This window comes from Somniosus microcephalus, chromosome 22 (genome assembly GCF_052327205.1).
Source record: "Somniosus microcephalus isolate GS21.2 chromosome 22, FLI_Smic_1.0, whole genome shotgun sequence".
In the NCBI taxonomy this organism is placed as follows: Eukaryota; Metazoa; Chordata; class Chondrichthyes; order Squaliformes; family Somniosidae; genus Somniosus; species Somniosus microcephalus.
Genome location: NC_141008.1, coordinates 65,823,503 through 65,850,454, shown reverse-complemented (window position 1 = coordinate 65,850,454; position 26,952 = coordinate 65,823,503). Strand labels below are relative to the sequence as shown.

Sequence of the window (26,952 nt, the reverse complement as noted above, 5' to 3'; positions counted from 1 at the left end):
TAGCGTCTCCCAGATGGCAGGAGGGCGAACAGGCTGGGGTGGGTAGGGTCTTTGATGATGGACCGTGACCTCCGTAGACAGCGTTTCTGGTATATGTGCTCTATGGTCGGTAGCCGGGTGCCGGTAATGCGTTGGGCTAGCGACAACCTATTTTTGTCAATTAAAAGAGCCGTAGTGTTGTTGATTCATGTATCCCTGTGTATTTTAGCGCTTGGGGCATTTATTGGTAGCTTTTATTTACCCAGTTGCTATACTTGTTAGAAAGCATTTAATGATTGTGATCTGTAAGTGAAAAATTATCATGTTGAAAACTGTTTTATTGTGTAAAAATTAGACTGAATATAATTAGCTCTATTGCCCAATTGAAAGGGAGGGCAAGAAGATGTTTCCATTGAGCTGACTACTAGGATGTATGCAAAAACAACCCCTGTTATTCATTTCTGTTGCTTTCTTTCGTCCTCCCTGTGAGGAAACACATTGTTCTTACTTGACACTTCACCTGATGGCATTGTCTCCGATGGGGCCAGAAACTCAACCATGTAGGAAAGTATGGGTGGGCACTCGTATCCAGTCACTGCGATCAATAGTGTGTTGGAATCTTAATGCTACAAGTCTGTGTATTCTCTGCATTTTCCATTTTAACAGGGTTCTCAAGTGTCAATATTGAAATACGTTTTGCCACCATTGATCAGTTAATAATCATCCTTTCTCATCTGGTGCAAGTTTAATTTTGTGCTAAATATAACTTAAGCACACATTTGTTGACTACACCTCCCTACAAAGCTTTTCATTGGCAGTTTGGTTGTATCCAGTTTTCTTTTGCAAACAGTTTTTTTTAGTCAATAACTTTCACATTAATTCATCCTGTAGATTATCACAATGGTGCTATCGCCCCCTGCAGGCCAGTCATGTTTGTTTTGGTACTGCATTGTACTATAACCATCTAAAAGAAACCTCTTTTTTACAAGATGCAAAACATGTGAAAAATATATTTAACTTTACATTCTCAAAAAAAGTTACTTTTTTTTAAAACTGCATCCTGTGTACCTGGCAGTGGAAGTTTTATATTTAATTTAAAGACTTTCTGTATGGCAATGACCAATCCTAACATGGTACAGGAAACTTTCTGATATCCGGCACTGACTGGACCGAGCTGGCGCCGTAACATCAAAAGTGCCGGACATACCAGAGTTAATGTTTAAACATACGGAACTGAGAAGCTCTGTGTGAATCAACAAACCCTGTTGCTTCAAAACAGTCAGCTGCAGCTGCAAGCGTCTGTAGCTGAAGCTGTTGCTATAGCTACAGACCTTGCAGTGCTTGACTGGGGGGAAAGAAAAGCAACGAGAACTAAAAAAACATAGAAAACGGCTCCTGATTTTTGCCATTAGATCGAGTATTCCGGACATATAACCTCCGGATAAACCAAAGTTTCCTGTAATAATTTCTTCATATTTCTATTTTTAGGATCCGGTACATCTTGAACATCACCCGTGAAATTGATAACTTCTTTCCAGGAATATTTGAGTACCATAATATCAGGGTCTATGATGAGGAGGCTACAGATCTGCTTGCATATTGGAATGATACGTACAAATTCATCTCTAAAGCAAAGTACGAAATTAAATGGGCATGTCTCTGGTGTTGGGTGGTTCTTATCAATATTGTATTTGTTTTAAATTTAAAAATCTACAGTATATATGCATTGTTTGGTGGAAAATTATGACCTCTTTATGCCGTACTCCTTCCAATTGGACCCCAATTTATAGCATGGTCAGGATCATGCACAACTTTTCTAGTTCTGATTTCCCTGCCTTTTGCTCCCCACATAATTGCAGTAAATTTAGCTGTAATTTATTAATCTTGTATCACATTACATAGCCTGTTATTTTTATTACACAATCAAAATGCACATTAGATGGTCAGTCAGTCTGGTTTCAAGTCCTTTTGTTTCAAACCAGCTTGAAAAGATCTTAGATGTTGGGTAGTTATCTTTTTTAAACTAGCCCTATCGAAATAACACTTTTTGTGTTAACACAAAAGTCAGCTTTCTAATTCAAATATTGGTAGCGCAGAGTCATAGAATGGTACAGCACAGAAGGCGGCCATTCAGCCCATTGAGCCTGTGCCAGAAGATGTGATGGCCCAAATAAATTGAGGAAGCATTTCGTACTGCAAATGTGATCAGTTAGAATTCTGATTATAGTTGCTATATGTTTAAGATGATGAAAGTTTGGAAGTAAAATAGGTACAAAGTCAGTAGATATTTATTGCTGCAGTTTTGAAATAGGGATTCCAAAATGTGTTGCTATTTTTTAAATTTGGACTCTGCAGATACATTTACAGATACCTCCAACCCTTACAATGACACTTGCCACAGTAGTACTACCTCACTTATAAAGTGCATTTTTAGGAGTTCCCAGACTCGCAACTTGCTGCTGAAGGTATCATACTAACAGTTGAGTCTTGTGCTGAATTTAATCCTATAAACACATAGCCCTTCAAGTGATGTACCACTTAACAATAATCCTGGGGTGTAGTGTGCAGCATTTCATGTCATTTAAAGTTTTGATGGTTGTTACTGATCCTTGATTCTGAATAAGTGATCACTTTAAAGCGATAGAATAGCTGAATAATAAATATGAACCAATATTGGTCCTGATGACTCAGTGAATACAGTCATAGGACAAAAAAGTTTCATTATTGTATTCGGAAAATTAATAAGTCATTCCCGACTCATGTTTCAAGTACTCAGACTTTTTCTGCCTATTCTTTTATACTTTTGCATATTTACGTTCACAAAGATGCCGTAAACATAATCATAAAGTTGGATGCTGAATGGCTTTGAAGTGTAAGCAAGCATTGCCCACATACACTAGAACTGGGTGTGGCTTGATGTAGAATTGAGAAATTATATCCCTTCATTCCTCACAATCTATGCTAAATTATAAAGTTGTTATAGAAAGTGTAGAATCTAATGGAACCTCAATATGCTGCACCTTGCTACAGTCAATTGGGCTGGTTCCCAAATACTGTAATGGGTTTCTAGTGAAAAACCTTGTAATGCAGGAAAATTATTTTATCATTTGATGCTCTGCCATGAACACAAACACTGGAAGTAGTACCCAGTCTGGGAAGAAAATACTCTACAGATCAAATACAATCTTCTAGCAATGAATATCTAAATGAATCCATATAGATGGTGTACATGTATATCTCATTATATACAAACAGCATAGGAAAGTGCATTATTAGCAGAAAGTAAAAGTTTTTCCAATGCTTAAACTCCTCTCTTCTAACCTAATGCATTTTTTTATTTGTTTGTGATGTGGGCGTCACTGGCAAGGCCAGCATTTATTGCCCATCCCTAATTGCCCTTGCGAAGGAGGTGGTGAGCCGCCGCCTTGAACTGCTGCAGGTTATGTGGTGAAGGTACTCCCACAGTGCTGTTAGGTAGGGAGCTTCAGGATTTTGACCCAGTGACGATGAAGGATCGGTGATATACTTCTAAGTCAGGATGGTGTGTGACTTGGAGGGGAACTTGGAGGTGGTGGTGTTCCCATGCACCTGCTGCCCTTGTCCTTCTAGGTGGAAGAGGTCGTGGGTTTGGGAGGTGCTGCCGAAGGAGCCTTGGCGAGTTGCTGCAGTGCATCTTGTAGATGGTACACACTGCAGCCATGGTATGCCGGTGATGGAGGGAGTGAATGTTTAAGGTGGTGGATGGGGTGCCAATCAAGCGGGCTGCTTTGTCCTGGATGGTGTCGAGCTTCTTGAGTGTTGTTGGAGCTGCACGCATCCAGGCAAGTGGAGAGTATTCCATCATACTCCTTACTTGTGCCTTGTAGATGGTGGAAGGGCTTTGGGGAGTCAGGAGGTGAGACACACTCCGCAGAATACCTAGCCTCTGACCTGCTCTTGTTGCCACAGGATTTATGTGGCTGGTCCAGTTAAGCTTCTTATCAATGGTGACCCCCAGGATGTTGGTGGGGGATTTAGCAATGGTAATCCCATTGAATGGCAAGGCATTGTGGTTAGACTCTCACTTGTTGGAGATAGTCATTGCCTGGCACTTGTATGGCGCGAATGTTACCTGCCATTTATCAGCCCAAGCCTGAATGTCATCCAGGTGTTGTTGCATGTGGGCATGGACTGCTTCATTATCTGAGGAGTTGTGAATGGAACTAAACACTGCAATCATCAGCAAACATCCCCATTTCTGACATTATGTTGGAGGGGAGGTCATTGATGAAGCAGCTGAAGATGGTTGGGCCTAGGACACTGCCCTGAAGAACTCCTGCAGTGATGTCCTGGGGCTGTGATGATTGACCTTCAACCACCGCAACCATCTTTGTGCTAGGTATGTCTCCAGCCAGTGGAGCGTTTGCCCCCCGCCCCCCCGATTCCCATTGACTTCATAGAGTCATAGAGTTTTACAGTACAGAAAGAGGCCCTTCGGCCCATCGTGTCTGCGCCGCCCATCCATCCCTGTCCAGTCTAATCCCATTTTCCAGCATTTGGTCCATAGCCTTGTATGCAATGGCATTTCAAGTGCTCATCCAAATGCTTCTTGAATGTTGTGAGGGTTCCTGCCTCTACCACCCTTTTAGGCATTGAGTTCCACATTCCAACCACCCTCTGGGTGAAAAAGTTCCTCCCCAAATCCCTCTAAATCTCCTGCCCCTTACCCTGAATCTATGCCCCCTTGTTATTGACCCCCCTACTAAGGGGAAAAGTTCCTCTTTGTCTACCCTACCTATGCCCCTCATCATTTTGTACACCTCAATCAGGTCCCCCCTCAGCCTTCTTTGCTCCAAGGAAAACAACCCCAGCCTGTTTAGTCTTTCTTCATAGCTGAGGCGCTCCATCCCAGGTAACATCCTGGTGAATCTTCTCTGCACCCTCTCCAAAGCAATCACATCCTTCCTATAGTGAGGCGACCAGAACTGCACACAGTACTCCAGCTGTGGCCTCACCAGCATTTTGTACAGCTCCATCATAACCTCCCTGCTCTTATATTCTATGCCTCGGCTAATGAAGGCAAGTATCCCATATGCCTTTTTAACCACCTTATCTACTTGTTCCGCTGCCTTCAGAGATCTATGTACATGTACACCGAGGTCCCTCTGACCCTCTGTACTTCCTAGGGTCCTACCACTCATTGTGTATTCCCTTGCCTTATTTGTCCGTCCAAAATGCATCACCTCGCACTTTTCAGGGTTAAATTCCATTTGCCACTTTTCCGCCCATCTGACCAACCCGTCTATATCGTCCTGTAGCCTGAGGCTTTCCCCCTTGCAATTTACCACCCCACCAATTTTCGTGTCATCTGCAAACTTACTGATCATCCCTTTTACATTCTCATCCAAATCATTTATGTAGATCACAAACAACAAGGGACCCAGCACCGATCCCTGAGGTACCCCACTGGACACAGGCTTCCAGTCACAAAAGCAACCTTCGACCATCACCCTCTGCCTCCTGCCACTCAGCCAGTTTAGGATCCAACGCGCCAAGGCACCCTGGATCCCATGGGCTCTTACCTTCTTGACCAGTCTCCTATGCGGGACTTTGTCAAAAGCTTTACTGAAGTCCATGTAAACCACATCCACAGCATTTCCCTCATCCACCTCCCTAGTCACCCCCTCGAAAAATTCAATCAGATTTGTCAGACATGATTTACCCTTGACAAAGCCATGCTGACTATCCCCGATTAATCCTTGCCCCTCCAAGTGGAGACTAATTTTGTCCCTCAGAATTTTTTCCAATAATTTCCCTACCACAGATGTTAGGCTCACTGGCCTGTACTTCCCTGGTTTATCCCTGCTACTCTTCTTGTATAATGGTACTACATTAGCTGTTCTCCAGTCCTCTGGTACATCCCCTGTGGCCAGAGAGGTTCTGAAAATTTGTGTCAGAGCCCCTGCAATCTCCTCCTTTGCCTCCCACAGCAGCCTGGGATACATCTCGTCCGGGCCTGGGGATTTATCCACTTTTTGGCCTGCTAAAACCGCTAGCACCTCCTCCCTCTCGATGCTAATATGTTCAAGTATGTCACAGTCCCCTTGCCCGATTTCTATGTCTGCATCGTCTTTCTCCATAGTGAACACAGATGCAAAAAATTCATTTAAAACCCCGCCTACATCATCTGGTTCTACACACAGATTGCCACTTTGGTCCCTAATGGGCCCTACCCTTTCCCTGGTTATCCTCTTGCCCTTAATATACTTATAAAACATCTTAGGATTTTCCTTTATTTTGCTCGCCAGTGTTATTTCATGGCCCCTCCTCGCCCTCCTAATTTCTTTTTTAAGTATGCCCCTGCACTTTTTATACTCCTCTAGGGCTTCTTCCGTCTTTAGTCTTTTGTAACTGCCAAAAGCCCCCCTTTTATTTCTAATGCATTTTTGTATCTCCCTTGTCATCCAAGGTTCCCTTTGCTTGTTGGTCCCACCCTTGACCTTTCAGTTTTACTTGGGCTCCTTGATGCCACACTTGGTCAAATGCTGCTTTGATGTCGAGGGCAGTCACTCTCCCCTCACCTCTGGAGTTCAGCTCCTTTATCCATGTTTGGACCAAGGCTGTAATGAGGTCGGGAGCAGAGTGGCCTTGACGGAACCCAAACTGGGCATCAGGTTATTGGTGAGTAAGTGCCGCTTGATCGCACTGTCGATTACAACTTCAATCACTTTGCTAATGATTGAGAGTAGATTAATGGAGCGGTAATTGTCCGGATTGGATTTGTCCTGCTTTTTGTGGACAGGACCTACCTGGGCAGTTTTCCACATTGTCGGATAGATGCCAGTGTTGTAGCTGTACTGGAACAGCTTGGCTAGAGGTGCGGCTAGTTCTGGAGTACAAGTCTTCAGCACAACAACCGGGATGTTGTTGGAGCCCACAGCCTTTGCTGTATCCAGTGCGCTCAGCCATTTCTTGATATCACGTGGAGTGAATCGAATTGGCTGCGTTGTTTTAAAACCGTATTTTGTTCCTTAAGATCCTGGTTTGAAATATTTGACCCAAAACTTTGATGGGCTTTAGTGTCTTAAAATCAATTCAGGGTGTTTCTCAGTGGAAACTGAGAACTGGAGATGCCATTCAGAGATGCAATTTAAAAGCTTATTATTTGGAAATGGAACTAAACATTGTGAAAGTAAAGTTTCCAGTGTTGGCAGCAAGTAATTTCAAAATATTTTTCAAGTCTAGATGAGTGTAACTTGTATTCTGAAATCCAATTTTTAGAGATAAATTAAAATGTTAAAGATATATGCAAATCAGTTTCATATAACAGACTCAAATTTATAATGCACTGCAATTATTTTATGTATAATAAATTATGGTTTACATTTAGCCAGACTGTTGTACTAATTATAACTGTCGGGAACAAATTGTGACTGAATAGCCATTCGCATTTATCAAACTTGCTGAAAGTTATCTGGAAGTCTGTACAAAATAAAAATATTTATATTCCAAACTTCCAAGATATTTCAAAATAAGCTTCAGATATGAATGACTGTAGAGTCAATCATACAATGAAAAGTAATATACCAAATTAAAAATCTGCCTGTCTACCTATAAATATGTTCCCAAGCATCAATCTCAAACTACTGCCGTAGCTTCAGAATACATAGTTTGATTCTAAATGTATATTTCTTTTTCCTTCAGAAAAAATGGTTCCAAGTGTCTTGTTCACTGTAAGATGGGCATCAGCAGGTCTGCGTCCACAGTGATTGCATATGCAATGAAAGAATATGGCTGGAATTTGGATAAAGCTTACAGTTATGTGAAAGAGAAACGGACAGTTACAAAACCCAATATCAGTTTCATGAGACAACTGGAAGAGTACCAGGGTATCTTGCTAGCTAGGTGGGTGCATCATCTCGGATAATGCTTTTCCAGTTAGCTTTAATTTATAATGTCAGATATGTGCTATGTCTTGTTTTTTCTTTACTTTCTTGATTCACATTTTCTCTCCTCTATTTACCTCCCGGCACACACACACTGGATTGGGGTCTGATAGAACGACAGGCAGGGCAGCCATGTACATCTCCACGACTTCCACTGATGGTGCTCTAGAGCCAGGTGCTGCAGTGCAACCCAAGGTAGAGCCACTGCCAATTTTCCCTCTCTCCTAGTCAGCTGGGCACCTTGTGTCTGCACGGTCCTCAACCACACAGCTCGCTGTCTGTGAGTGGAAATGTCAAACCGAATTGTGATTTGAATCAGGATCTCCCATTCTGAGTGTCGGTTTCCTTTGGGTGACCTATCCCAAAGTAGAAACCCAAGATTGCAATGATTAAATTCCTTCAGAGCAAACCACAAATGGGGGCAAGTTCCATGAACTCTAGCCTCCATTCTCATTGTGCCCTGCAGTACTCAACGTGTTCTTGTATTTTTGCTTTTTCTTGTCTCAAATATTATGTTGTAAAAAGATGAATCAGTAGTCTGCTACAGAAGGTCTTTGATTAAAACAGACAAGCTTTCTGTTACTGACCTGAATATGGCATAATTAACCATTTTATATTTTAAATGTAAAGATCTCTTTTTGTGTAGTGAAACATGAAGCTGGAGTAAGGTCTTCTAGGAGAAACAGGTTAAACCAATGAGGTGGAGCAAGTTTGGATTTGGTTGATTAGAATTAGTTTGCTTCCTGGACCCATTCTCTTTGTTCTCCTCTCCCCCAATCTACCATAACAATATATTAAAAGTCTTGTAGCAGTTAGCACAAAAAAATTATCTGTCACACTTTTCTGATGTCTCAAATTTTCCAGTGCTTATTTTTTTTCAAAAAACGCACAACCACTATCTGCTTCTATGGATTGGTTCAGAATTTGAGCCAGATCCAAAAATACTTGAGCACTCTACACTTCCTGATTGGTTTCTGGAAGATTTGAGCCAAACCGAAACACTTTACCACTATCCACTTCATATCTTTCTCAAAACGTCCTTCATATCCACTAAGTCAATGTGAGCATTGCCACTGGAGATCCACTAATGTAATTATTTAATCTACAGTGCCTCAAAATCTTTTTTGTGTGTAAAGCTCCTAGTTTTAATTAATCTGCTTAAACATTAAATGTGAGCCATTTTGAGATTTTGTTTCCAGCAGGAATTTGGATCAAGACCTATGTAATTACAGGAAACTTTGTGCTATCTGGCACCCACGGGACCGAGCTGCTGCCGTTGCCTGAAAACTGCCCTACTCTCCAGAGTTAATGTTGAGAGATACAGAGATTCTTATCTCCGTATTTGACAACAAACACTGTTGCTTAGCAACAGCTTCTAAACACTCGGGTGTGGCCCTAAAGCTCTGTAGCTGAAGCTGTTGCTATAGCTACAGACCTTGTACAGCTTGACTGTTCAAACAAAGCAAAAAAAACAAACAAAGAATAAAAAACGGCTGCTGATTTTTGCCGGTGGCTCCAGATTGCCGGATAGCTCACCTCCGGATAGCACAAAGTTTCCTGTAATAGGTATCATGTTGATCTGTTATGGTATTGTGAAATGGTTTAATGGTGACTCTGTTATTTTCATACTATGTCCATTTGAACTGAGAATAGCACCCAGCAGTAAAGTTACAGATTCTGCTCTTACAAACTTAGGTTGTCCCTGGAGAGAGTAGCTTGAGATAGACATGTCACCATCAGTATTCCATTCTGTCACCTGTTTGGTAATGATGGGAACAGTGTGCCAGGTTGGAGTAACAGTGTTGCACAAAATGTATTCGCTTAAGTGTGTTTTTTTTTTGTTTCACCCCCCCCCCCCGTCCCCACCACAACCTCTTTGTTATTATGTGTTTCGTATCAATGTACTAAGTAAGCCTAGTGATAAAACTAATGTGCCATTTTCGAACTGTCTCACTGCCCCTAAAGACAGACAAGGTGCTTTTGCAGCGGCTCGCGTTTGAAAAGCAATTTTTGTAATGGCTGAGATTTGTTAGCTAAGACCGAAGACATTGTAGACTTTGCAGCATTTATTTGGATCCAGGAATAGTGATCCACTCGCATTAAACTGGCTTCACTGTGCCTCCGGATTAGCTCGTGTGTGCCACTGACCTGTACTATGGACTGTGGGATTCTAGTCCCAGAATACATTCTAATAGAGTTCATACAGGTTTTCATCCTAATGTATCTTTAGATAAATCCAGCACTGTGCAAATGAATTTAGATTGCTTCTAAGCTAATAATCTGTCAAAACTTGTGCTACATTCGTAAAGCCAAGAATAGTTGTTGTTAAACTCTCTGTAAATACCTTGATTTAATTAACTTCTTAATACAGTATCAACATTTTAGTCTTTTACATAGCCAAGTGCTAGAATAAGATTTTGGGTGAGAGAAAATAGGTGAAGTTTAATTATTAAATGGTAATCTAAATTTTCCTACATTAACCCTATGAAAGCTTTGAAGAATAACATATAGGAGGAACTCTTTCACAGTCCTGGTTTTTTTCTCTAATTCTACTTTGTAATGTGGTGTCTTGAGTTTACAGAAAATTTATATTTTTGTGTCCATAGAACAGGAAATGCCTGCAGATTTCAAAACAAAATTAAGTAACTTCAATGCTTGAAAGCTAATGCACTCCTTTTGTTAACTTATGAAAGCACATTTTATAACTATCAAAAATGATACAGTATAACGTTCCATTTTATATACCCAATCTTCACATGAAGCTCTAACCAGTCCAAGAAATGCCGAGAGTATTTCCATCAATTAACAAAGGGAGAATTGGTTGCCTATCTCGGGGTGTCTTCTCACATCGTTTTCTAACATTTAGGTCGTATTGATTTAATATCCCAACCAAAAGGTCAAGTTGACAGAATAGATGACTGTTTATTTTGCTTGAATTGGAAAAGCTAATAACTAAATATCACTGCAAGCAATCAAATTTGAGACTTGAAACCCTGATTTTTATTACTATCTTAACAGTTGCTCACAGCATGCCCAGACTAAGTCATTCCTTAGTATCTTATGATTAAAAGACTGGCTTCTGTCTGCACGACAAGTAGTTAACTTCTGGCCTGAAGATCTGCATTATCCAGAGAGTATAAACAGTAAATCTTTCTTGGGTTAGATATGGTTTCATATCTCAACCGTGGTAAATTATTGTAGAAATGTGAGCTATTGCATTTCGAGAGTATGTGTAGATTGTGAGTGAGCACTATTTATAGCTCCCTTATTAATAGAGAAACCATAAAAATACCCTATTTGCAAGCTGTTCCGTTAGTATTTTGCAGATCACCTCCTGTGTTAATAGCTAAAAATTCTGCTTGTTTTTCCAAAACAGTAAATTACATTTTTGTTGGCCTAGTTGTACTGTAACACCAGTTATCCCTATGGACTACAGCAGCATTCTGACACCTTGTTCTTGAATAATATAAGGTAATAGATACACTACAAAATGACAAAACAATTACAGAATGAACTTATATCGGTAATCCGAAGTGCAAAAAGCTGTCGCATATGAACTGCCAAAACAATTGGGGTGTTAGTTATACAAAATAGATCCATAGGCTATAATTATAAGGAGGTAATACTTAGAACATATGAAATGTTAATGCGAACATACATGGAGTGTTAAGTTCAGCTTTGGTCACTGGGTATAATTTCTTCTATTCCTTGCTAGTGAAGGGTCAGCACAAGTATAATGTGGAGAAGCACTCTTTTATACTCCCATCAACTTTTTCACCATTGTTATCAAATTGAGGAAAATATACCCCTATATTTGGGAAGACAGGATTTGGGAAGGGTTTGAAGACGACCAATAGCGATGCCGCTGAGTTTCTAATGGATAAAAGAAGCCAAAGGCGGGAGAGTCCGGGCTTTTTATTTTCATGGACCACTTTGATATATACCACAGTGTCTCTCCGGTCTCGTATGAAGTTTAAATCAATGCTCCCATTTAATGTGCATGTATCCCAAGCTGCAGTTACTAAGAATATTCTGATTTACCCACCAATAAAGCATCATTGCTAAGATTAGCCTTTTCCAAGCCTCCATCCCCATGAAATTCAAACAGGATAAATCAGTGAATAAGAAATAAGTGAAAATAGAATTGAATTAATAGAGTTGCTAAACTTTGGCCCACAGGTGGTAGTTTGAACACCCATGGTCTAAGGAAATTACATCTGCTCTCACTGAAGAAAGAGAAAAAGAATATAGGGAAAATAATTAACTATTTGTGTTGGAGAAAAGAAAAGTTTGGGGACTTGAATATAGGCTGAGAAAACCTCAAGTTTAAATTGAACTGTTTCTCACTTGGAAAATGTATTTGCAGAAGACTACCACATGGGTGCAATGGGTTTGTTTGGAATATTAATAAAATTCAACAACTAGCACAGTTATTTGGTGCCTTTAATGTGAAGCGTCCCAATATGCTTCACAAAAAGCCTAAGTGGGAAGGGATTATAGACACGAAGCAGGTGGTAGAAGAAGATGGTTGGGGAGGTGATTGAAAATGCAGTTCAAGTGCTAAGTTTGGGTGGAGATAAGGAATAATAAGGGGGAAAAAAACACTAGTGGGCGTAGTCTATAGGCTTCCGAACAGTTGCAACTCTGTTGGACGGAGTATCAATCAGGAAATAGTTGAGGCTTGTAATAAGGGAACATCTATAATTATGGGGGATTTTAACTATCCTATTAATTGGACAAATCAAATTGGGCAGGGCTGCCTTGAGGATGAGTTCATTGAGTGTATTAGGGATGGGTTTCTTGAGCAGTATGTAACTGAACCGACCAGGGGGCAAGCAACCTTAGATCTGGCCCTGTGTAACGAGACAGGATTAATTAAAAATGTCCTAGTAAAGGATCCCCTTGGAATGAGTGACCATAACATGGTTGAATTCCATATTCAATTAGAGGGTGAGAAGGTTGGATCTCAAACAAGCATGCTAAGCTTGAATAAAGGAGACTATGAAGGTATGAGAGTGGAATTGAGTAGAGTGGATTGGGAAAATAGATTAAAGGGTAAGACGATACATGATCAGTGGTGTACATTTAAGGAGTTATTTTACAACTTCCAAAAAATATATATTCCACTGAGAAGAAAAGGGTGTAAAAGAAAAGACAGCCATCCGTGGCTAAGTAAAGAAATTAAGGATAGTATTCGACTAAAAACAAGGGCATATAAGGTAGCCAAATCTAGTGGGAGGATAGAGGATTAGGAAAACTTTAAAAGACAGCAAAAAATAACAAAAAGATTGATTAAGAAAGGGAAGATAGATTATGAAAGTAAATTAGCAAAAAATATAAAAACAGATAGTAAGAGTTTTTATAGTTATATAAAAAGAAAAAGGGTGGCTAAAGTAAATGTTGGTCCCTTAGAGGATGAAACCGGGAAATTAATGGTGGGAAATATGGAGATGGCAAAAACACTGAATATTTTGTATCAGTCTTTACAGTAGAAGACACTAAGAATATCCCAACACTGGACAAACAGGGGGCTATAGGGGGGAGGAGCTAAACACAATCAAAATCACTAAGGAAGTGGTACTCGGTAAAATAATGGGACTCAAGGCGGATAAATCACCTGGACCTGATGGCTTACATCCTAGGGTCTTGAGGGAAGTGGCGGTAGGGATTGTGGATGCATTAGTAATAATTTTCCAAAGGTCCCGGCAGACTGGAAAACTGCTAATGTAACACCCTTATTTAAAAAGGGCAGTAGACAGAAGGCTGGAAACTATAGACCGGTTAGCCTAACATCTGTGGTAGGTAAAATTTTGGAGTCCATTATTAAGGAGACAGTAACAGGACATTTGGATAATCATAATTTAATAGGACAAAGCCAGCATGGTTTTATGAAGGGGAAGTCATGTTTGACAAATTTGCTGGAGTTCTTTGAGGAAGTAACATATAGGGTGGATGAAGGGGAACCAGTGGACGTAGTGTATTTAGACTTCCAAAAGGCATTTGACAAGGTGCCACACAAAAGATTATTGCTTAAGATAAAAAATCACAGGATTGGGGGTAATATTCTGGCATGGATAGAGGATTGGCTATCTAACAGAAGGCAGAGAGTTGGGATAAATGGTTCATTCTCAGACTGGCAATCAGTAACTAGTGGTGTTCCGCAGGGGTCAGTGCTGGGTCCCCAACTCTTTACAATCTATATTAACGATTTGGAGGAGGGGACCGAGTGTAACATATCAAAGTTTGCAGATGATACTAAGATGGGAGGGAAAGTAGTGAGTGAGGAGGACATAAAAAACCTGCAAGGGGACATAGACAGGCTAAGTAAGTGGGCAGAGATTTGGCAGATGGAATACAATACTGGAAAGTGTGAGGTTATGCACTTTGGCAGGAAAAATCGTAGAGCAAGCTATTATCTTAATGGCAAGAAACTGGAAAGTACTGAAGTACAAAGGGATCTGGGGGTCCTGGTGCACGAAACTCAAAAGGTTAGTATGCAGGTGCAGCAAGTGATTAAGAATGCCAATGGAATGTTGGCTTTCATTGCTAGGGGGATAGAATATAAAAATAGGGAGGTATTGCTTCAGTTGTACAAGGTATTGGTGAGACCGCACCTGGAATACTGCATACAGTTTTGGTGTCCATAATTAAGAAAAGACATACTTGCTCTCGAGTCAGTACAAAGAAGGTTCACTCGGTTAATCCTGGGGATGAGGGGATGGACATATGAGGAGAGGTTGAGTAGATTGGGACTCTACTCATTGGAGTTCAGAAGAATGAGAGGCGATCTTATTGAAACATATAAGATTGTGAAGGGGTTGGATCGGGTGGATGCGGGGAGGATGTTCCCGATGATGGGTGAAACTAGAACTAGGGGGCATAGTCTTAGAATAAGGGGCTGCTCTTTCAAAACTGAGATGAGGAGGAACTACTTCACTCAGAGGGTGGTAGGTCCATGGAATATGCTGCCCCAAAAAGCTGTAGAAGCTACATCACTACATAAATTTAAAACAGAAATAGACAGTTTCCTAGAAGTAAAGGGAATTAAGGGTTACGGGGAGCGGGCAGGAATTTGGACATGAGTCTAGGTTTGGATCGGACATGGCCCTGTGGGTAGCGGAGCGGGCCCAGGGGCCGTGTAGTCTGATCCTGCTCCTATTTCGTGTGTCTAATTCTGTTAGATTCAGGAGATGGTTCTGTGATAGTAGATTGGCAGTTAGGATCAGATCAGCCATGATCTTATTGAATGGCGGAGCAGGCTCGAGGGGCCGATTGGCCTACTCCTGCTCCTATTTCTTATGTTCTTATGTCTTTTTTGAAAGGTGGGAGAGATGGAACAAGGTAAAGGGGTTTGGAAAAATAATTCATGATGGCTGAAGTCTGAAGTGGTAGAGCAGAGAGGGAAGTGACACAGGTCTGGACTCAAGAATTCAGTTTTCTATTTCGGGGGGACAAGTTTGATGTAAATACAGGCGGGAGAAAAAATTATCTTAACTGTTCCTATACATGGATCAAGATAATGAACCAGAGCTATTTTACCTCATTGCGATTTCTTATGTTGCACTTTTTCTGTTTCCATTTCTTCTCTGAACTCTAAGTTAGGTTTTCTAGCTACATAAGGGTAGTCCAAAAGATTATATTTTGGTTTAAGAGGTGTTTTTATTCTGTGTATATAACCCTCACAAGCCATCTTTCATTAGAGAAGAATTTTAACTATGTTGGACCATCACAGGGAAAACTTGTGTTCAGTGGTTTGTAACCTAATATTTTGAACATTTTTTTCCCTGCTGAGTATTTGAATTCACTTGTCCCCATCACTTAAATATCATTTCATATCTCAAAATAGTCACTATTGTATAACAGGAAAGATGATACTAATACAAACAGCCTGTATTTATACACACTTTAATCAACAGGGCTGCAGCACTATCAAACAAGCACATTAGATTAGGAAATTCTAATTCTAGTCATTTGACTTCTTTAGTACTGGTGTAATGATGGCGTAATCATACAAATGCGGAAATACCAAGCAGGGAAGAAGACTTGTGATATCTTCTAGCAATATATTTAGTTTTATTTTACAGGATAATGAAGATTGATTGATTATTTTTTTTAGCAATATCTACAAGATTGTAAGTTTTTAGTTTTCTGTTTAGCATTTATGACTTCTTAGCTAGTATTTCACGAATGTAATTACCGTATCTACCATTAAAAATCAGAAATGTTACATGGAGAGACTTGCATTCTGCCGCATTGTGAAACACTGGAGATATTGAAGGACCAAATGTCAATCTGATCACTCAGAATCTAGACATCTGTTGTTTGCGATGCACATGTGATTGCAAGAGATGTGATATCAGATTGATGTTTATCAGATGCCTGTGCTTCAGTTTGTTCATGTTTAAGCTTGTCCATTTGTGCACTACTTCAATGTTCCTAAGTGGGCGCATCACTGGGTTTGAGCACTTGGAAGTTTGTGGTATCATCTACTTCTAATAACTGTCAGATTCCCCTCTGGACACTTCAGTCTCAATATTAATCCTCCTACGACAGGGGCGGGGCGCAGTTGAAGAGTTAAATACGGGAAGAGTGTCCCCAATACTCTGCACATGCACCTGCTGCCTTTTTTAGGGCAGTGGATATTGGGGCATCAGTGTCCCAGCTTGGAGAGGCGGGACACTTAATTACATATTTAAATCTGGCTTCCACAGTGCAATTGGGAGTCCGATTTATAATTGACTTGCTGCACAGGTTTCCTAGGGATCGGGAGACTGGAGCTGGCGGCTCCACAAGTTAAGGTGCCTTTTTCAGCACTCCTTGTGGGCCAGGAGTAGCAGGGGTTCTCCCCCGCCCTTCGAGGAAACCTTTGGCCTCCCACAGCTGCCCCCCCCCCCCCCCCCCCCGATTGCAACACCTTTTTCTCCCCCACCCCCATTAACGTTAATACACTTGGCTGACACTTTATGCATGAAAGCAGTCTCATTTGTATGACTACAGTAACCAATTGTGTAATATTCTTTACAAAAACATCAAAATAAAGTGTGCCCAAAAAACAAATACATTTTGGGCTAATATAATCTATCTACACCTTTCCATCTACAGATGCGGGACTTGTATGGATGATCTGGTTGCTTTATTTTCTTTTCATCAACAGGTATTCTGTAAAGAAGTCAACACTTAGTGCATTAGAAATGCTTTGGTGGACCTTTCAGCCTTCTAATGAGGCTTGTATAATTAGTCTTTTTCCATCCTGCAAAATCCTGTGCAAATACTATAATTATTTATGGCTAATCAAAAGGTTGCTTCCCCTCCCCCTCCAAAAATGGATTTGGAGAGTCCTAATTTTTCTTTTTTATTTCTCTCTTTGCAGTAAGTTGAATTTACTATCGTGTCTGCACTGTGTAGTACTGCCTATATGTAGAAAATGAATGATGGAGTGCAATGGGGGGAAATTATTTATATTGATTCTGTAAATTTGACATCAAGCCAGCCTGTCTGGCTGCCAGGGATGATATGATCATTATATCCACGCAAAAAATAGTTTCAAGTCGGTGGGATATAGTTACACTTTGGATACTTGGAACTATTTTTCTCTTGCCCCATTGTCAACTCGACTCAGTAGCTTGAACTCTCACCCACCTTTGGATTAGAAGATTGAGTGTACAAGCCCCTGAATAGGACTTGAGTGCATAATCTAGGCTGACACTGCAATGTAGCACTAGAGGAGTCCTGCATTGTGGGTGATGATATCCTCCAAATGATGAAAGTTAAACTGACCCTCTTTCTGTAAGTTCAGATAGTTGTTGGTGAACCTGGTGTCCTGACGCATATTCCTCCCTCAACCAATACCACTAAAAATAGATGAATAGGTTAATCATCTTGCTGCTATTTGAGAGAGCTTCTGTGCAAAATGGATGCCATGTTTGCATAAGTAGCAAGAGCCTCTGTACTTTAAAGTAGTTATTGTAGGTGAAATGTTTTAAGACATTTCCAAGAGGCCGTTGGTTGGATATTGATGGGAAAGAAATAATTGCTGTATTTTTGTCTACTTCTCAAACATTTCATACAAATGACTGTGTTGTGTTTCAATGCAATTGAGTCCTATATAACCACATGTTGTATCTTGCCTGGAATATTTAGTTGTGGTAGAAGTACTTTTATTTAAACTATTCCTCTTGTTCGTTTTCTTTTTAATACAGCAAACAGAGGCACAATAAGCTATGGCGATCGCACTCTGATGGCGACCTTTCTGACCACCGTGAGCGTATTAATAAATCTACTGTTGACTTAAACAGAAGGGACAGTACTTCCACTACAGAAATGCCAACTGATCCACTTGCTGAACATCTATATCATCCCCAATTCTTGGATGACCTAGACACAATTTTACCTGGAGTCCATGAGGAAAAAATTGAATTAAATTCTGGGATCAATGCAGAGAATGAAATACCTTCAAAATGTAACCCTGATGACTTGCACAACGGAACCTCTTCTACAACAATGCCAGTAACCGTGACCTCCAATACTATCACTAAGAGTTTTGCAGGTTGCAGCTCTGATGCTCTTTCTCTCCAAGATTGCCACTCTGACAAACCAGCAGAAGCCTGGTCACATGAACTTTCGTCTTCACCTGAACATCCCATGGTGTTTACTGCTTTAGAAGTAGAGGAATTGGAAAAAGATGTTGGATTAAACTCAAATGGCATTTCAGCACCATTACTTGAAATTGCACCTCAGCTGGAAGATCATATAGCTTCACCAGAATTAGCTTCCCCAGTCTCATCTAATGCAGATGCTGGAATTTGCAGCTCAAGTACTGATCGAATTGACTTCCTCAGTGCCAGAGAAAAGTTCATTGAGCTTTCACAGGAGAATGGGGCTCGAGTCCAAACGCACTCAAAAACTGAGGAGCTTGGTGGCGGGAAATACAGTGCCACAAAAGTGGCTGCCCAGGAAACTTTTGAAAAAGATCAGCGGATTGAGGATGGTCAGGGACAGATTCCAGTGGATAATCTGGCCCACGCAAGAGACAAATGTATGGATAATAATGTTGCAAAATCTAATAAGGTAAAAATACTACATTGAAATTTTTTGTAACTAAACTAATAAAAGTAACTGCAGATGAACTGAGCATAATGCTCCATGCATCTCACATTCTGAATTTCTGCTGGAGATGTTAATTATTTCAAGAAAATGCATATGTATTTATCTAATTTCTATGAGCCAAGTTTGTCCATGAACATTTATCATTTTTGTTCAATTAATTAATGTCTTATGTTCTGACATAGCTGTACTGTTTCCAGTATGGTTAGTTACTGGAAACAGTACAGCTAAGTTCTGACGAACGGTCATCGACGTGAAACGTTAACTCTTTCTCTCTCCACAGATGCTGCCTGACCTGCTGAGTATTTCCAGCATTTTCTGTTTTTATTTCAGATTTCCAGCATCCGCAGTATTTTGCTTTTGTTTTGGTTAGTTACCAAGTATGTTGGAGACTGAGTGGCACATTGGGCTGGAGCACTGCCATTCTATTTCTTGGAAATGGGGACTGAATCCATCCCAGACTGATTAATTGCAAGTCCCTGTCTCTCTGCCAGGTGTATGAAATTAATTTGGAACACACTCAATTCAGTTCCTATTGGGTGCAAGTCCAGAGGATAAAGCTGCCCACGTTCAGCACTGATTCGCACAAATTCTCTGTAACATGGAAAAATACAACATTGGTGCAGTTGGCAGTGTCGGGTTGGAGTTGTAGCATGTTGGAAACAGTGGACGATGAACACTTTTGCAAAAGGTTGTCTTGTACCTGTACTCCTTGGAGTGCTTGATGCTGATAGTGGATGGCAACAGTGGAAACTGCTCCAGACGCTAGCACTGACATACCTTACCTTGAGCACAAAAATATGGCCTTTAAAAAATAAATTAATAGGCATATTCATGTGTGGTACTGTCCTAGTTCCCATTAGTGACAACTCAGTCTTGTGTGCTTTTGTATTGACCAATTTCCTAGCATTCAACTCTGAAGGGTGCTTGGGAAAGAAGAGTTCTGCTTTCCTTCCATCTGAGATGAAGTTTATAATGTGAAGTGCGAAAGAGAGATTGAAATTTTAAGGGAGTGAAATACTAATTATTATTTTGCATTTCAACTATAATTTATTAATGTATGTTTTGTGGTAAAGTTTTTGAAAATTGATCCTTTTTCATTTATAATCAGAATTGTGTTTGCTTTTCTGGGGATTTGCTCACTTTTATGGGGAGGCCATATAAATGTTACATTGGTTGTGCTCATTTTGTTTTCTCTTCCACAGGGCAATCTGGTATCAAAATCGTCCAGCAAAAAGTCTTCCTTAACGAGGTCTCAGTCATTAAATGTTATTTCTGTAAAAGAAATAGTGACGGAAATAGAGTCCAGCCAGAGTTCAGGCTTGTGCCAAAGCAAGACAGAAGGTGTTGTCACTAACCAGATCCAAACGCCAAAGAGGAATACAGTTCATGAACTACCAGCAGATTTCCATTGGCCTTCTGAAAATGGCAACACTGCAAAAAAACTTTGCGCAAACGACTCTTTCGTTGCTGAAAATGATTGCAAAAAAGCCAGTGATTTGAATGAAGCTAAGGACAATGGCTGTCATCAGGAACATTTAATAGGCAAGAGTGATGAGGAATACCAGGAGACGGCCTTTGAAGAACCTGCACAGGATGGAAGCATAGGCCACAAACCGGTGCCAAAATGGTGTCCTGGCTCAGTAAAACGTGCGACCAAGGAGTTTGAAGAACGATTAAAGCAAGAACAAGAACATCAATCACCTGTGGTAACCTTACCAATTCGTAAAAGTTCCAGAATTGATGGAGCTACAGCTAGTGAATTTGTGGCAACAAATAAAAGTGAGGATGTCTCTCCTGAATTATCTTTATTCGAGGATGAAGAAAAAGAAAGGATTGCTGAAGACCAGCGTTTCCTAGTCGAGCTCAGTGTACCTCAGAATCAAGAATCAGACTCGCAGTCAGCTGTGATAGAGCATCCAACACAATCCAGACTGGAACTGATACAAGCTGAACCTGGATGTTTGAGCACTCTGGAACATAGGATAGTCCACTCTTTTGAAACCTCTGAGGAACTGGATTCATATAACCAGCTTCCAAAGAAAATTGAGATCATTGAGTACACCCATGTATTTAAACCACCAACTTCTCAAGGAGACAATGGTACCTTTGGCTTGACAGGAGAAGAAAAGATTACCATTGAAGTTGAATCTCCAGGAAAGGAAAATGAAGCCATCATACAGTCTGCAGATGATCCAGAAATGATAGAAGTACACACCACTGAGATTCCACGGCAGCCACATCTATTACCATTATTAGATGCTGCAGGTTTGGCCCAAAACCACAAGAAAGAAATTGAAGGAATGAGCTTCAAATTTGGTAGTCCTTCAGAAGAGGTAGATGACATCTTGTCAGACTACGAAATTGCTTTATTTATTAGTGACACAACACATTTGCCAAAAAAAGGCTTGGAGTATCAAACACATGTACTGCATCTAGAAGGTGTCACAGAATCAAGTACAGATACTGATGCAGAGATCCCAGATAAGGAAACCATCTACTTGGGGCTTCAGGAAGCTGACCCCAGAATGACATCTTTGCAAAGAGCAGGTGATGGCTGCATTACTCTGCTGAGCCATGAGGATTTAGAGTTGAGTTTCAACAGATTTGATGAAAGTATCAGAGAGATGTTAAATTTCTCAAATCTTGATCATAATCTTAGCCATGGCTCCAGCAATGACAGTATAAATCATCTAAGTAGTACCCTGGGGGTTAGTAATCAGCGCTCAAAGGAAATTGAAGCTAAGATAAGACAGGCAGGCCTCACAACTCCATCACAGATGAAACGTTCAGCATCTATTGCTAAGCTAGGTTACCTGGAGCTCTCGAGGGATGATTTATTTAAAAAGGACTTGGATAGTTCCGAGACTTACCAAGCCTTTTCTGACTCTCTCCAGAACGCACCATGGACTTTGCAAAATACAAGTGAGTTTCGAGCTGAATGTGCTGTGGAAGATGAGCCCAGCAAAAAGAAATGTGTTTCCATCTCTATTCTCCAGCAAGATCCTCAGCCCACAATGTGTTTTGCAGAGCAACTTAAAACATCAGAAAGTATTGCACAAAGCAAGCCTGTGGAAAAGCCTTTAATACAATATGCCAAAGCCGTTGAGTCAACCCAACAGAGTCCACTAGCGAGTGCAGAAGAGAATCTTTCACAGATAAAGCCTTCCTCCCCTTCTGACACGGACGCACCTTGTCCCACCCCACTGACAGCTATAGCACCTCGACGGCACCATCATAGAAATCATCCATTAAAGCAATTAAAACTGACCAAGGAGAAAAAGCGGACAACCAATCCATTATATAATACCATGTGACCCTAAGCCCAAAAGCTTGGCTTCTGTATGAGAGGCAGGTGTTTTTCTAAGGAACATGCACTTTACAATTTGTTTTCTGTATCTTGTTAAATGTGGGTTTTAATTTCTTGACGAATGCATGTAGACCTTGGGCTTTCTTTCTTTTGTTGGTTTTGACTTAAAATTGTATGAAACTGACCCCTTTAACCACAAGATCTCATTTAAAAGTGCACACCAGCTAACACAGAGCAAGCTTGCAGTTAAGTCAACCAGTCTGTTTAACATACCTCTAAATTGAAATCAGGGAAAAGCTGCTTTTTGTGATAACTTCTGTACTTTTCTTTTTGTGCAAATTTAATGTCACCTTTTTGCTTTTAAGTTGTATTTTCTACCATACATAATGTACTTATTAGTCTGATCCTCCTGCTGAGAGGGAAATATCCACCATTATGAATTTTATTGTACCAGCTCCTTTACAGATACAGCTCTGGATTCCTCTTTTTACGCCCCCACCCCCCCCCCCCCGGAAAAAACACTTGTGTAGTCTTGTGAAAATGGCTGTTGAGCCCTTGGCGTATACCCCCATGCATTATAGTGAAACATGGTGTGCAGCAGGCCTTGCAGAACCTAGATGTGCACTATCCTCATCATCCACAAGCTTGCTTAAATTAAAATTGAGTTGAACTCTCTGCAGGGCTATACAGAGACTGTTAGCTGCAATATTTTCAACCTACTGAACTTTTCTCATTTTCCATCACTATGAAATGGGTTTGCACATTGTTTTTGTGTTAGTTTGCGTGTTCCTTTTAAGGTGGTCTGCATTCAGGGTTAATGTGAATTATTACTTGAACACTGCAGTGGGCTTTCGAGAAGACCTTCCACATCAGCTTAAAGGGGAATCCTTGTAGTAACTGATCTCTGCCTTTCCTTTCTATTTTGTGTATTCTGCCCCTGAAGTGCTGTCTGTTGGTCCCGTTGGAAGGACTTAAATTCATCCTGTGTAACCAACCTTAATGGGGAGTCACTTTTCAATGAGATTTCTCCTTTAAAGAAAAAAAAACTTGTAATTTTTTTTAGTTTTATAAATCGCTGATGAGGATGTTTGTATTTTGTTGAAGGGGTGAATCTAAATTTACTGTCTCCGTTCCTGTTACATGTATAATATTCAACACTTTTTTCCCCCCTGCCTGGGAGTACATTTGATCAGGACAAGAATTCTTATTTTAAACTGGAACTATTTTAATTGCCATCTATTTTTACTTCAATTTGGTGACAGCACTAGGAACATCAGAGTCTTCCTTGGATCAATAGACATTCGTACTACTAGGAATAATTTAATATTGCTGCATCTGAGTGCTGCGATACCTAGGCTAGAAGTTGTACTGGAAACTGGTGGAAAATAAGTTGAGAATATCCGTAGTATTCTTCTAACAATGATTATTTCTCCCGTGTACATAAAGTTCGCAAATACTACTGTTTTCCTGCATTCTCATCTAGACTTGTCGATGTTCTGTACCACCTCTAGAGATTGCACAATTTTACTTGGTGTAATAAAAGCTGTAAGCACTGCTTATATTCTGTATATTAAAATGTATATCTGATTTTAAACAGCAATCACACAACTTACTGCAGAACAACTAGTTACATTTATATTAGCCTTTATAAATGTGTTCTCGGGTTTAACTGGGATATCCTGGAGATGAGTATCTTTCTAATAAATTCATCAAAATGCTGCATAACTGGCACAAGAAACTATGCAGAAGTCCTTATAAAAGATTCAGCCAATCACAATCACTTTGAGAAATAATTGTGAAAAAAGCTGTAATGTCTAAAACACGAGAGATTTGGAACATTCATTTAAAATTAATACTTAAATCGTGATAAAAGAGCAATCAAATGGAATTTTGGGTTCCAATTATAACTAGCATTATTTGCTCTAAGTCCCTATTTGTGTTTCAGGAAATCTACATCTTGTGCTTTTCTTAGATATGCAAAAGGAAGTGTTTTCTCTCTGTTCATGTTACCTTTCCTTGGGAACTCTGCTTCCAGTTCCTCCCAGTTGAGAGAGTAAGTGAAGGCTGTTCTACCTTCAGCCACCATCACTTACACTTTTTTTTATGATCAGATGACTATTCAAGCAGGGCACTTTGATTATGCCACTTCTCTTGTCACTCTGTTGTCTTGCGAACTCAGACGCATTTCATCTAGTGCCTCATCTGAGTACTGAACCCAGCCCCCCCCCCCAAGTTGAGGCAACTGAAGTTATAGCAACCTGTAGCACATACACCTAGTTGTGTTACATTTGCACAATCACTTAGGCTGCTGGGTTGATGTTTCTGTTTGGTTTCAAGATCCCTGATCAAAATTCCTGCCTGTCCCGACCTGAATTCATGCAATTAATCAAGCTTTCAAAGTGTAGCAAAGTAACCAGGGTGTTTTTATTGAAATTTTTAAAAACTGAAATCTCTACAAGCTTCGAATTCTGCTGTATATCTGTTATTGGCTAATTATGCCTTCCATTGTAAATTAAGGGAAGAGATCAGACTGCTAACCAAATGTATTTTGCCTGGAACATGATGTGAAATTATCTGCTAGAGGACCAGACAACACGTTGATGCTCAGAGTTTAAATACAGTTGTCAAATGAGTCTGGAGCCTGCTGTTGGAAATTGTTTTTGAACCACTGCAGTTAAACAACTTTTAAAGGGCATTTTTGTATAAAGCAATTATATGTGGTCTTTTATAACTGTGGTTATTATATTGTTTACATTGTGAATATTTGAGCTGTACATTTTCTTAAATTATAGATGTACCCTTCATGCTGTGTGCGTACCGTCTATTGCCTTGGCATTCAGTTTTCACACTTGTGAAACTGATTTTTACACCATCGTTTTTTTAAAAACAAAAATGTAAATTATGTGACTGACTGCATGTGCTGTATGAATAAAACTTCACTTTTAATTCTTTGTTTTTGTAATACATTAGTTTGAGTACCACTAAACGTAGCTTTTTAAAATCTAGTGGTACATTTTCATAAGCCTTACAGCACCACCCTTTCAAAGTACAGTACAACCTTATCATGTCTATCATAGTAACGAATATTTATTTTGTGGGCACAAGTAATGAAAGTGCCTTCAAATAAATTTGAACTACAAAACATTTAGACTCGATCAGGTAGAAACATTTGACAATTTATTTTGTTCCACAGGCTCTGTTGTGCATCCTGTAGTTTCCAGTTCACGACTTTTCACATGAAGCTTAAATCAGTCCACTTGACAGTTTGCAGTTTCTGTCACTGGACCCACTCTTCATGTTAGATTGTCACTGTATGCTATTTTTCATTATGGGATGTTCCACTGTACAATAGATTTTTATTGCAAGTGTGCTAAGTTGCATAATGTGAAGTAATGCACTGTTGTATGAAGTACAATGTTCTTGTTACAAAATTAATAAATTTTTATTTTGGAGGATGGATTTCATTTTTGGTTATATGGAGTGTTAATGAAATTTAAAGAGAGAAAATGCTGGTAATGCTTAGTAGGTCAATCAATATCTGAAATAGAATGATTAACACTCTTGAGTGTGATTCTTGGTAAGAATCATGTTTAAAACTTACTTAAATTTAATTGGCAAGACTGAAGCCATCCTGTTTGGCTCTCAGCAGAAGTACTGCACCATAGCCCTGATTGGATTCTCCTCCCCATCTGCTCACTCAAGCTGCACAATCTCTGCATCCTGTTTGCATTAAGCTTCAAAATACCACATTCTATCCATCACCAAAACTACCCACTTCCACCATAGTACTGCGATGATCCGTTTTCCACCTACACCATCCACGTTTTGTCCCCTCCAAGCCAGAATTCTACAACACTCCTCACCGTCCTCCTATACTCCACCCTACACAAACTCCATCTCTAGCAAAACTCCATTGCCGCATCCTCTTCTGTAATAAGTTCGCAACTTCTACTCCTATCATTGCCAACCTCCGCCTGCTCCCAACCTCGACACATTGACTTTGGAAATCCTTAGCTTCATGGTTGCACCTCTCCCTATCTGGCCAATGTGTACTCTGCTTTTCATAGCCTGGTCTATTACTCGCTGTCTTTCCCCCCCCCCCTCCCAGCATGTGTTCCAACATCTGTGGAAGAACCTTCATGATGGCTGAAGGTTAGGTGGTCATTGAGAATATCATATAACAAGAAATAGGCGCAGGAGTAGGCCGTTCAGCCCCTCGAGCCTGCTCCGCCATTCAATAAGATCATGGCTGATCTTCGACCTCAACTCCACTTTCCTGCACTATCCCCATATCCCTTGATTCCCTTAATATCCGAAAATCTATCGATCTCTGTCTTGAATATACTTGTGGTGTGGAGATGCCGGTGTTGGACTGGGGTGCACAAATGTAAGAAGTCACACAACACCAGGTTATAGTCCAACAGTTTTGAAATCACAAGCTTTCAGAGCGCTGCTCCTTCATCAGGTGACGAAGGAGCAGCGCTCCAAAAGCTTGTGATTTCAAATAAAACTGTTGTTGACAATAACCTGGTGTTGTGTGACTTCTTACATTTGAATATACTCAATGACTGAGCCTCCACAGCCCTCTGGGGTAGAGAATTCCAAAGATTCACCACCCTCTGAGTGAAGAAATTT

The 26,952-nt window shown here is 40.3% G+C and overlaps 1 protein-coding gene across 4 annotated transcripts in view; it reads left to right on the top strand.

Moving 5' to 3' along the window:
* The window catches only part of LOC147102482 (protein phosphatase Slingshot homolog 2-like), a 201,785-nt gene extending 176,015 nt beyond the window's left edge, over nt 1–25,770 (top strand). For all 4 annotated transcript variants that reach the window (XM_085964977.1, XM_085964976.1, XM_085964978.1 and 1 more), the window contains 4 exons: nt 1,468–1,614; nt 7,663–7,863; nt 18,104–18,971; nt 20,213–25,770. In XM_085964977.1, the coding sequence (XP_085821103.1) occupies nt 1,468–1,614; nt 7,663–7,863; nt 18,104–18,971; nt 20,213–22,324 (3,328 nt within the window). In that variant the 3' untranslated portion in view covers nt 22,325–25,770. The remainder of the gene's footprint in view (nt 1–1,467; nt 1,615–7,662; nt 7,864–18,103; nt 18,972–20,212) is intronic.
* The last annotated feature ends 1,182 nt before the right edge of the window (nt 25,771–26,952 follow it).